Source organism: Harpia harpyja, chromosome 17 (genome assembly GCF_026419915.1).
Source record: "Harpia harpyja isolate bHarHar1 chromosome 17, bHarHar1 primary haplotype, whole genome shotgun sequence".
In the NCBI taxonomy this organism is placed as follows: domain Eukaryota; kingdom Metazoa; phylum Chordata; class Aves; order Accipitriformes; family Accipitridae; genus Harpia; species Harpia harpyja.
The window spans coordinates 29,161,675-29,172,968 of NC_068956.1; the positions used below are offsets into that span (position 1 = coordinate 29,161,675).

At 42.6% G+C, this 11,294-nt stretch overlaps 1 protein-coding gene across 1 annotated transcript; it reads left to right on the top strand.

Annotated features, from left to right (window-relative positions):
• The first annotated feature begins 2,723 nt into the window (after positions 1-2,723).
• On the top strand, positions 2,724-11,088 carry RFXAP (regulatory factor X associated protein). Its single transcript, XM_052812413.1, has 4 exons — positions 2,724-2,954; positions 3,072-3,719; positions 6,368-6,475; positions 9,484-11,088. Exons 1-4 carry the CDS (start codon positions 2,724-2,726, stop codon positions 9,592-9,594), a joined length of 1,098 nt encoding a protein of 365 aa, XP_052668373.1. The 3' UTR covers positions 9,595-11,088.
• Positions 11,089-11,294: the final 206 nt, after the last annotated feature.

Genomic DNA, 11,294 nt, shown 5'->3' on the forward strand with positions numbered 1-11,294 from the left:
TATTAGTTCTCAGCTTCCTCCAGCAGTCTTTCATTCCCTTGTATCTTTCAAGTACCTTTCATAGCTGTTTTAAAAACCCAAATGCTCTCCTTGACTCGACCTTTTCATTTTATAACGGAGCAATAAGGTTACAATTTGCATTTAGATTATATTTTCTTTGTAGGGATATCACAACACTGGATGTATGAATTTCACAGTCCCCCTTCTCACAGAAGTTCTCAGTATGGCCTGTGCTCTTAAAACACATGATAAAGGCAAATGCACTTTTGTGTAAAAGATAGGTAGACAGACAGACACACACACAGACAGATACCGAGTGAACAGAATTCATATCATCACTCACGGGAAAATGCTGAAATAACTTTCACAATTTGAAAATATTACTGCAGCTATAATCATTAGTACTATCTTGGTCTGTAAGTAGGACAGATCAGCCTCTCCAATGATGATTACCTTCCTGAATCTTATCCTGTATCTGTTTTTTTAATACATGTTGCTTCCCAAGGCAATTAAGAACTGGGTATTAACAACTGGCACAGAAATCTAGAACATTAAAATGAACTATTTCACAAACACAAATGAAAGAGACAGCAGAAAATTACAGAATCTATTTAAACAACAAGCTGTCAGCCTAAGGACAAATGAACTTATTAGATTTCAATAATCACATTTGGAATGTCCTCTTAATTGCACCTGGGAAGGCAAAACATGATGCAGCTGCTCCTGGCTGGATGGCAATGATGTACAGACTCGTGACAAAATTTTCCAAACATGACCTTCCTTCCCCAAGAGCTGGATTGCCAGAAGTGCAGCCCAAGGAAACTAATACTTTGCTCGATTTCTTTTCCATCACAATGTTTCTCTCTTCTGAGCAAATCAGGCAGAAAAAAAACCATCAATGGCAGCTTTTTAAGAAGGGCTTCATTTGTTAGCTGTCACTAATTTAATTCCTGTTTATGTTTCCATGCCCTCAAGCAAGCAGATGATAAGCTTCTAGAGTAAAAAGAATTGGATAATACTTCACACTGCAGTCCAGTAATAGGCTCATTAAATATCAAATCGATTTGCTAATTAATTAAGCCCCTCAATATCTTTGTAAGGTATTGTTAGTTTTCTGGGGTTTTTTGTTGTTCTTTTTTCCTGAGGTGAGGAAAACAAGAACTAAGGATCTGAAGTATGCTTCCAGGCACACTCTCTAACGAGATCCCCGTGTGTTACCAGGGTGACTGAGGTAGAATCCAACCGATTCAAAAAAGAGAGGGAGTTTTCAGCAGAGCATTTGCTTGGAAACCTTCACTCCAGAAATAATTTTCTCATTTAGCCTTGAACTGCTTCAGTCTACTGGTGTGACTGGCCCATGCCAAAGCTAGCTGTCTCAGTGAGGCTTCAGAGAAGTGGTGGGGAAGGGCACAAGCAACTCTTCTTCCTGGGATTTAAAGGGTATCAGCTTCCCATTTCTTACTGGCATTTTAATTCGTTACGGTGTGGATATGTGCAGGGAGCGTGGCTGGAGAAAAATGCTGTTGTTTTTGATTCACTACTACTTGGGATTTTATTTTAATTAACGCCAGGAGCATTTAAAATTTTAAGTAGGCATTCTTTCAAGACGCATTTAAAGCAAAAGAAATAAACTAAAGTTATTTCAATGGAAATTATTTCAATTTTAATGTGAAAACCCCCAAACATTTACTGACAACCTCTGCCTCAAGGAGCTCACATCTCAAGAGGTAAGAGGCAGGAGAACATCAAGGCTACGTGTAATTTTTACACGTTTCACGACTGGCACAGATGCAAGGCTGAGTCCTAAAAAGAGAGTCCTGTGCGTCGTCCCAGCATGGCTGCAGCAGAGATAAAAAAGAGACTGAGGCAGGTGTGGGGAAAGTAAGTCTCCACTGGCAAAAAAAGAAATAGCCTGTAATTCCAGTTTAAACAGCAGAGCTGGGAGTCATCTCGCCCATGTTAAAGGTGACGGGTGGGTCAGAGGCGATGAGGTCGGAGTTACTCAGTTCGCCCTGATTTGTCTAGGACTACACCACATCAGTAGCTATTTTGACAAATGAGGGAGAACTGTATTACAACGCGATCGAGGGGGAAACCTAACGGCTACAACTGTAAACAGCGTAATCATTTACCTTAACGGCAGGAAAAGGGAGCTGTGGTAATTGCCAGAGAACAAATGGGGTCAGCATCGTTCCCTTAATATGGGGTGAACCGACATGTGCAACGAGAAAGGCAAGAGCCGGCGGGGAGTAAGGAGGTAAGGAAAACGAAGGGGTGCAAACAGCAGGCGTCAAGGACACGGAGGTCGGCTGGACTTCTCCGAGGAGAATCCAGTGACTGACACAGGAGGAGGGAGCAGGAGGAAAACTGAAGGTAGGCGTGGTACTTGCATTACAAGTAGCTTTTTGCTTGGAATAAAACGCGAGACCTTTGCAGGAAAAAGGACTGGATTGGGGAGTGAAAGAATGGCTAAGATTACAGATACAGAGTTCGCCTGCGTTGCAGAATAAAGAAGTTTACTTAGGAATAATGTATTTGTAATGGCACGAATTGGGTGAAGACGGCCTTAGCTGCTCAGGTGAAGCTTGTGATAGGGAAAAAGCATCCGAAGAGCCACGTAGAAGTGAGGCACAGAGAGAATCGATACCCCCACGAAGGGAAGAAAGGGGAAGGAGCAGCGAGCTGAAAAGCTACAAAGCCAAGAGCAGGCTGGAGGCCCTAAAATGGCTGTGGGAGAGGAAGCCAGACCGCGTCCCCACTCTCCAGCTGACAGCGGCTGGCGAGCAAGGAGAGGAGCACAGCCCAGCGACGGCGTTTGTGACGACCAGGGGCAGGACAGTTTGGGTCCCGACAGCCCTCACGGGAGGGCAGCAGGGCCACGCCGGTGCCTGCGGCGTGGCCACAAGAAGGGTTCTTCCGCGCTTGGGAAGAAACGAGAGCTGCTTCGCGCTAGCGTTGCCTCAAGGCTAAAGCGCCACGAGCCCTACCGAGGAGGCTGCACCGCCATTACACGCGCGCGCGCCCCCTTCCCCTCAGCACCGCCAGGCACGTGACCCCGCTTCCCGCCGGAGCGCTCAGCCCGCGCATGCGCGCTCCACACCCCCCCTCCCGTCTTGCGGCCCGCCGGTACATGCGCGGTGGCGGCATCTGCGCCTGCGCGCCGGGTGGGGGGGCGGGCGGCTGAGGGGACGGGGGCGTCTGTGGCGGCGGGACCGGGGACCGGCGCCCTGCGGGACGGCCCCGCCGCCGCCTCAGCCGCCGCCGCCTCGCTGGCGCTGCTCGTGATGCAGCCGTGCGGCGGTGAGGAGGCGGCGGCGGGGGTGCCGCCGCCGCTGGCGGGCACCGACCCGGCGCTGCCGCCCTCCGGTAGCGGCGGCCTGATGTTATTCTACGAGCTGGGGGGTCCCGGCGACGGCGAGGCCGAGGCGGGGGAGGAAGGCGAGGCGGCGGGCGGCGAGAGCACGGCCAGCCCGGAGGAGCTGGAGGAGGAGGCGGCGGCGGCGGGCGGCGGGGCGGCGGCGGCGGGGGGGGGCTGCAAGAGCTGCACCTACCAGGGCTGCAGCGAGACCACCACGCAGGTGGTGAAGCAGCGCAAGCCCTGGATGTGCAAGCGGCACCGCAACAAGATCTACAAGGACAAGTACAAGCGCAAGAAGAACGACCAGGCCCTGGGGGGCGGCGGGGCGGCCGCCGCCGCGGGGGGCGGCCCGCGGGCCGAGGTGAGGCGGCGGGCCCTCGGGGGGAGGGAGCCGGCGGGCGAGGCCGGCTGCCGTGGGGGTCCCCGGGGAGCGGGGGGGGGCTGCCGCGGAAAGCTGCCGGAGAGAACGGGACCTTTCTGCCCAGGGGGAAGGGGAGGAGTCCGGGCCAGCCCTGGGGCTCGCTCTTGGGTGCCAGAGCAAACCCCGTTTCGTTCTTCTTCGCCGGTAGAAGCCGTAGCGAAGGGTCCGGGAAAGGCCGTGCAGCGTGTGCTTATCTCACGGGAGGAGGGATGAAAGTATAGAGCTAAGGGTCGTCTTGCCCAGTTGGGGCTGAAACGTGGGGTCTTGGGGTCACAGAGGCCGTCGGGTTATATTGCATACAAAAATTGTGCATATGAAGGTTGTGTAGGCTCTTCAAGATACTTGTCGGTTTTTGGTTTTTTTTTTTTTTTTATTTTAAATGGCAGTTAAATGTTTAGACCACTAATGTTTCATACCTACTCTCATAAACTTACATGTATTGCTTATAGGTGGGGAAGTTGTTTAGATGGGGAAATATTGTCAGTGGGAGTAACGTTCAACTTTTCAGATAGTTTCTTTCCTACAGTTTGTGATTCAGCCAGGATAACAGTTAGCATTTAAGATCTTGTATTTAGATGAGTTAGGAAGGGGGAAGTGGTTTTGCTTTTGAAGATGCTGGCTACTTTGTGGTTGAAGGGACGAGCGTAAAATAGTGGTTGCTAGAAGAAAAAAAAAAAATCTTACCTGGCACTCCTGCTAAAAGCAACCCTTTTTTGTCAGCACAGCTGTCTCTGGAGTTGTGTGACTGGGAACTGATCTAACTGCAAACTAACCATCAAAACACTTTTCCTTTTTCTGTTTTTCTTCATATAAATATAATAGTAACCGTACTGGGTGTCGCACCAAAGAATCTTTTTTTTGTCTGGCTGTAAAAGCTGCCATGAAGCAGGTTCACAAGAAAAGGGCAAGTGTATGTGAGATGCTGCCAGGGAATATTCTCCCAGCTTCTTTCTCTTTCAGCTCAAAGGACTTGCTGAGATAGTTGTGGGTTTTCTGATGTCTTTTGTAACTCTAAGTGATGTCTGTTCCATGTACTTTCTCAGATTTTTGTTGGATCCTCGTAAACTCTCAGCATCCATTACATTCTGATAGTTTCTTCAGGTCTGCTACCTGGTTTGAGTGATCTCCTTGTTCTTGAACCTGGCTGCTATTAACTTAATTTGCCAGTTAGTGTTTACACTAGAAGGTGTAGTGAACAACTAATTCCTGTTCAGTTTGTGACACTTACTTGGTAGGCATGCCTCTAGGTTGTTTCCTTCCCACAGTGAAAAGGCATAGCATGCTTGTTCTAACTAAACTGTTACATACTTTTATCATCCTTGTTGCTATTCTGTTAACTTTCTCTAGTTCTAGTAGCTGCTTCTCTTTTAGATGAGAGAACAGAAACTGCTGTTTCAAGATGTGGGTGAATTCTAGATTTATATACCGGCATGATTTCCCCTCTTCTCTCTTCCTTTCCTAATAAATCATCGTGCTCAGTTCATGATGTGTCTACACAAATACTTGTGCTAGTTCAGAAAAGGGGACAGGATGGGAGAAGGGTAAAATTGCTGCATTTCATGTAGTGATGGGTTAAGAATTTTTGATCTGTAACATGAAATAGTGATTATTGCATGTTGGAAGGGAGCGGGCTTGCTCCTCCCAGTTTCTGCGCATGCAGGTTGCTTTGAATGTTATGAAATTAAGGCCTGAGCTTACAGAAGAGAGTGAGATATTTAGTGCTAAACTTAGTGTGCTTTTTTGCAGTGGTGTCTATCAAGGCCCCACAAGATACTGTTGTTTTGTGGGGTCAGAGTTAGATTCCTAATAGAAGTTTCATTTTACACTTCTGTGGACAGGATTGAAGTGAAAGATACTGGGATACTTTGTTGTTGTTGTTCTTGCTTGAACCCTTTCAGGTAAATGGAATTGTCAGTAAGTTGTGAATTTAATACACATAGGATTCAGCGTTGGTTGAAATTTTCCAAACCATGAATGTTTTCTCTACAGCAGATTGTAGAGCCGCGTTGTTTAGAAGACAGTCGTAATTTGTATGACTGGCGATTGTACAAGGAACAGAATAAACTTCAAAGAAAAAAAAAAAACCTGTAGATTTTACTGTCTCTTGCCTGTGGCTTTGACAAATTCATAATTGTGTTCTGAGGTATGTTTTGTTTTGCTATTAAAAGTATTGCTGTCATTCCTACCCAATTGCAAATGTTAAGTATCATTCACTTCCACAAGCTGGATATTGAGCTGTTGTGAATGACTTCATTTTTAAGAAATGCAATCAAATAAATTCAAGCTGTTAACTAGCCATAGTAACGTGGTTAGTTTTGCAGTTTAGAAGACTAACTCAGCTGCATTGCTTCACTGTGACTGATGTGATAGTGAAATATAGATAGTGAAAATAACATGGAAAGAAAAGAGGCCAATTCTTGAATAGATAAGTTTGCATTCTTGTGCTGTTATTTTCCTCTGCAGACTAATGAGGCAAACATTCTTTACTCTGGGGACTTTCTGTGGTAAAAAGTAAATGTATCATTATATCAGGGTTTATAGTCACACTTCTCTCTTTTTTTTTTTTTTTAATTTTCTTTCATGTGCAGGATAGTGTCGAAGGTTCGGTGTCTGTTACAAAACAGAGAACAGGATCCATTGGAGATCGCCCAGCAAGACCTACTCTTTTAGAACAAGTATTGAATAAAAAGAGGCTGGTAAGTTTTGTTTTCTTAGAGGCTTTGAACTCAAATAAAGGCAGTGTAACAATGTTTAACTGTCACCCGTGTGAAATATGACAATCAGTTTAATGATCGTACACCACATGTGCATATTTTTGAATTCGTAATGTGCTGCAGAGCAGATATGTGTCTCAGCCTCTGTGAAGACTACTAAGATGGCTAAATTTAATGATCACTGCCGCGTTAACTGCAGTTGAGTGTTGTGGTAGCACGAAATAGATGTGGTTATTTCTTTAGGGTAAATAGTGCTTATACTATAACTGAGATGTTTTTAACTTCTTAAACCAACTTTTCTGTAGAGCTTTAGATAGAACAATGCATGGACTTTAGGTCTGATGTAAGCTTTAATTACTGTAGTGTGTTTGTTTTAGAAGTTGTAGACCTATCATATCACACTTAAAATTGTGTATATATTTGTTGATAAAGCAAACTCTGTAAGCAAACAGTATGACTTGTAATATTTGCAGGCTGCATGAATGGCATGTGTTGTAAGCTTTTAAACGCTTTTGTTGCTCCTTTAAGTATATTTAAAGAATTAAGCCTAACGAAGGGAAGTAATTCAGTACTTAGTGTTCCTTCGACTTCTTCGTTACAACTTTCTATGTTACTGGTTTTCACAGTCTCCTTTCTCCAAAAGCTAATGGGACTGTTTGCCTGTTCTCTCTGTTAGCTATGCAAAGCAATTTAACAATCCTTATTAAAGTGCTGTAGTGCTTGTTCAGAAATTTGAAAAGTCTTTAAAGAAACATCGTATCAGTCTTAAGTATACAGCTATATAGATTTTTTTTCTTGAATTCTTTCTCGATAATAGCACCTATTTAATGATTATGTCTAAAACTTAAAGGAGTATCTGTAGCTCTTCAGTTTTTACAAGAAAAAAGTAATGAACTATGGAGTTTATTTTTCACATTATCTGTTGTTCTTTATGCCCCGCTTACTGAATTGTTGTCCCCTTTCCTTCCTGGCTGTTTCTATTCATGTGGCTTTTAATTAAATTTGAAAGGTATCTTATTAATGAAACATATTTTCTAGAAATACAGCAACCAGAAGCTCTTTAAATAGATGTTGAGAGCTTTTGCAGAGTTATGTCAGGGCTCTTCAAGAACTGAGGTTTCCTTGAAGTATTCTGGTGAAGTGAGATTCAGATTCTCCTTGATCTGGTTCTTGCTTCTCTGTCTCTCCTCTGACTCAGTCTCTCTCATTCAGCATTATTTCTTCTTTGTTTTGTGCGTATCTACACAACACAAGGCCTGAGGCGACCCAGAAAGATCTCTCATGGCCTCTTGCATCCAGGGCTGTTCTATACCTCGTGTTCCTGCACGTGAAAGTTACTGCATATCACTGGTAGCTGCCTGCAGGTTTATCACTTAGAGTGCCAAGTTGCTTTGCGCTTGCTTGTGAGTTTCTTGCATGTGGTTAATCTCTGTGAGGAGAGGCTTTTGTGGTGGGCTGTGTGTGCCTGGATGCGCAGTTTGCACTGGATGAAGATGTAGAAAGCAGAGGCAAGGGGCTGAGAAGCAGCAAGTTGTGGATGGGGAGCCTGAAGCACCTTAAGGTCATAAAACAGCAGCAGATAAAGAACTACTTACTGCAGAACTACCCTGTGCCGTGAAGTGACTTGATAAAGCTAATGTATGGTAAGGAAAAGGTGGCTGCGCATCTGTTCAGTGAGCCCGTTTGTTATTAGTAACTGCTTTCAGTGGCCAATTCACTAATCTTACCTGTCCAGTGCTGCTGTAGGTGTGAGTTACATGCAGAATGGTTGTTTTCAGTTATAATCTCTGCAGAATTGCCCCCAATAGCATAAAGTTCTAGACCCTGCCCTGAAGTTGCTGGTCCTTTTGAATGTAAATCTGATTACAGAGTTGCAGTCCCTCTTTGGTTGCATCTGTGAAGTGACCATGCATAATGAGCAAGCAGTCTAGAGAATATTAATTCAGCTGAAAAATAACTTTTTTCCTCCAGTAATTTTTGGAAGGATCCATTCCCAACCTGATTTGCCATTTGACCTTACAAACACTTGTGCTGCCACCATGCAGGAGTGGGAGTGAATAACCAGAGCTGGGTCATGGACTGCAACTGTTCAGGCCAGGAGCCAGATGCAAATAGTTTTAGATACTTTTGTCGTTTGACTGAAGGCAGCGGGGTTAAGTCATTCCTTGTGTCTGGACTGCTGTTTTGAAGTGTTGGGAAATTATTAAACACTCAGTGAATGTAGAATCATAGAGTATCTTGAGTTGAAAGGGACCCATCAGGATTTTTGAGTCCAACTCCTTGCTCCTTGCAGGACTACCTAAAACTAAACCATGTAGTCACATGGTTTTTTTAGTCTCAAACTAAGAGAATAGTCCAGACACTTGAACTCTGACAGGCACATGAGCTTTGCTGTAGAATTACAGTATTTTAGTTAATTTATTATTTTTTAGCTATCTGCAGTGGGAAATGTAGAAATTGGCTCAAAACTGAAGCAGAATTGAAAAGTGTGTTTTTCAGTATGTTAGTAGATTACTTCTGTTTGCGACCTTTATGTTTTTTGTGATATTGTATATTCTTTACATTCTGAATCTGCTTTCAGGATGTGTATTAACGCTGCTTCTGGTGATGTGCTGATGTCTTGAAACAGTTTCTAGATGTTTTTGTGAGCGTGTTTTATAATCCTTCAGTATTTAATTGAACTCCGATTTATATGGGTGTACTGGTTTTGGCTGGGATGTAGTTAATTTTTTTCACAGTAGCTTGTACGGGGCTATGTTTTGGGTTTGTGGTGAAAACAGTGTTGATAATACAGGGATGTTTTAGTTATTGCTGAGCAGTGCTTCATCCCACTGCGGGGGGAGTGAGCAAGAGGCTGTGTGATGCCACAACAATGGGTAATGTGCAAATTGATTTAATGGAAGAATATTATAATCTAAATATAATCACTATGGTAGCTACTTAATATATGTGAGTTCTTTAAAATAAAGTCCACTTCTTCTTTCTTGCAGTCCCTACTCAGGAGTCCAGAAGTAGTGCAGTTTCTACAGAAACAACAGCAACTGTTAAGTCAGCAGGCTTTGGAACAAAGGCAGCAACAGTTTCAAGGAGCACCTGGGTAATCAGAACAGATCAATGCCCTGCAGATGAGTTGGGTGCTGAAGGGGGAATAGGATGTGTATTTTATATCAATACAAAGAATCTCAATGTTTAAAGGAAAACTGAAGTTGCTGCTGTTATGTATTTTACTTGTTTTCTTGTTTGCACTTTTGAGGTTTTGAGCTGCTTGGGTGTCTGCAAACTTGTGAGCAAATCTGGAGGAGTCTGTTTTTGATTCTTTTTAAAACTTCATTTTAATGTTTAATTTTTTAATAGAAATTTGTTCATATTAGTAATGTTTAGCTGTAGACCCTTTCCCTACCAAAGTCTTCCACTGAATTAACATTTTTCTATCTAAAGATTTACTGTTAAGTCACTCTTTGATGACAATCATTGAAGGAAGTCTGTTACTTTCTATGGAAGTTGTGAAATAAAGTCCTGAATTTGAGCCAGTCCAGTGGCATGACCTAACAGCAATTGCTCAGGGATATGAGAAACTTATGTCCAGTAGAATCTTGCACTAAACACAAAGACAACATGCCATCAATAAGTTGATACAGTGGCTCAGAAAAGTGCAAATCAGGCGATCCTCCTGCTATATGTTCATTATCTGCAAGCTGAGTAGGTTTGAAATGCTTCACTGTCTGTGCGAAGCATGTAAAAGAATTTGTGTTTGAAAGTTCCAAAAGAGATAAATGGCAAAAAGCTTTAGAGGAGAATCAGGTGGAATGTATGCAACTGAGAGTTGGACCTTGTTTTGTGGAGTTATTTGTAAGGACCAACCTCTTATACATGAAATATAACTTAATTACAGATGAGAATATCACTCATTTTTTAAGCGACTAGATTAAATTTTAAAGCTTTTAACTCATAATAGCAAATGCGTCCAAAACCTAAAATGTAATTGTGCATTTTTTTCCTTTATGTAGTCTTTTTATTCTAAAAATAAAATTGTAGTTAAAATTCTTCTATTAGGACAACTGATATCTCATCAGCTCTAGTGCTAGACTTCTCAGGTTTTCAGCCAATTCAGATGAACTTGCAATTGATTGGGTTAAGAATCCAAACACTGTATTATGTAAGTGTTAAATCCCACATTTTGTTTTTAAAACAAAGTTTTGTATTAAACCACACTTCTGAACAGAGGTTATCTGAATGATGTAGGTGCATATTAAAGTACTAATTTGATATTGCAGCAGTTTGATCCGCTAAATAATATTTCTTCAGGAGTGTGTGTTAACATCTTATGAATTCTTACAAGCTGTGCGTTGTGTATGTATAGAACTTGTTCAGTAGGGATTTATTGTATTTAGTGTTGTGCAAGTTGTTCTTTAAAAAAGAAATTGAAAAACTTTGTATCAGTAGTTCTGGACCAATAAGTGTTTGAGTAAAATCTGTTTTTCTTTAAAAAACAAAACCAAAGCCTGCTCTTTTTTGTTCTGTTAAATTTGTATGTTTTTTTCCTATACTAAAATGGCAAGCTCTGACTAGGTGGCATTAAAACTTTTGTGTTCCAAGGCTCTTGTTATAGAAAGTCATTTTAGCTTTAAGTAAAATCAGATTACTCTTTTCAGCGTGTCAGAATATATGTGAAAACATAACGGGCTGAAATTGTAGAATAAAGTATTTGCTTTTGTTTTAAATGGTCAGCTTATGACAGCATTTAGGTGAACAGGTCTGATTTAAACTTTTTTAAAAAACCAAACCAACGCTCAGGGTAGAA

Bases quoted from the DNA above. Each gene is read 5' to 3' on its own strand.
- RFXAP (XM_052812413.1), top strand. From the start codon at position 2,724: ATGGCTGTGGGAGAGGAAGCCAGACCGCGTCCCCACTCTCCAGCTGAC. The intron at 2,955-3,071 runs GTTGCCTCAAGG...TTCCCGCCGGAG, and splicing joins GAGAGCTGCTTCGCGCTAGC to CGCTCAGCCCGCGCATGCGC. The intron at 6,476-9,483 runs GTAAGTTTTGTT...TCTTTCTTGCAG, and splicing joins TATTGAATAAAAAGAGGCTG to TCCCTACTCAGGAGTCCAGA.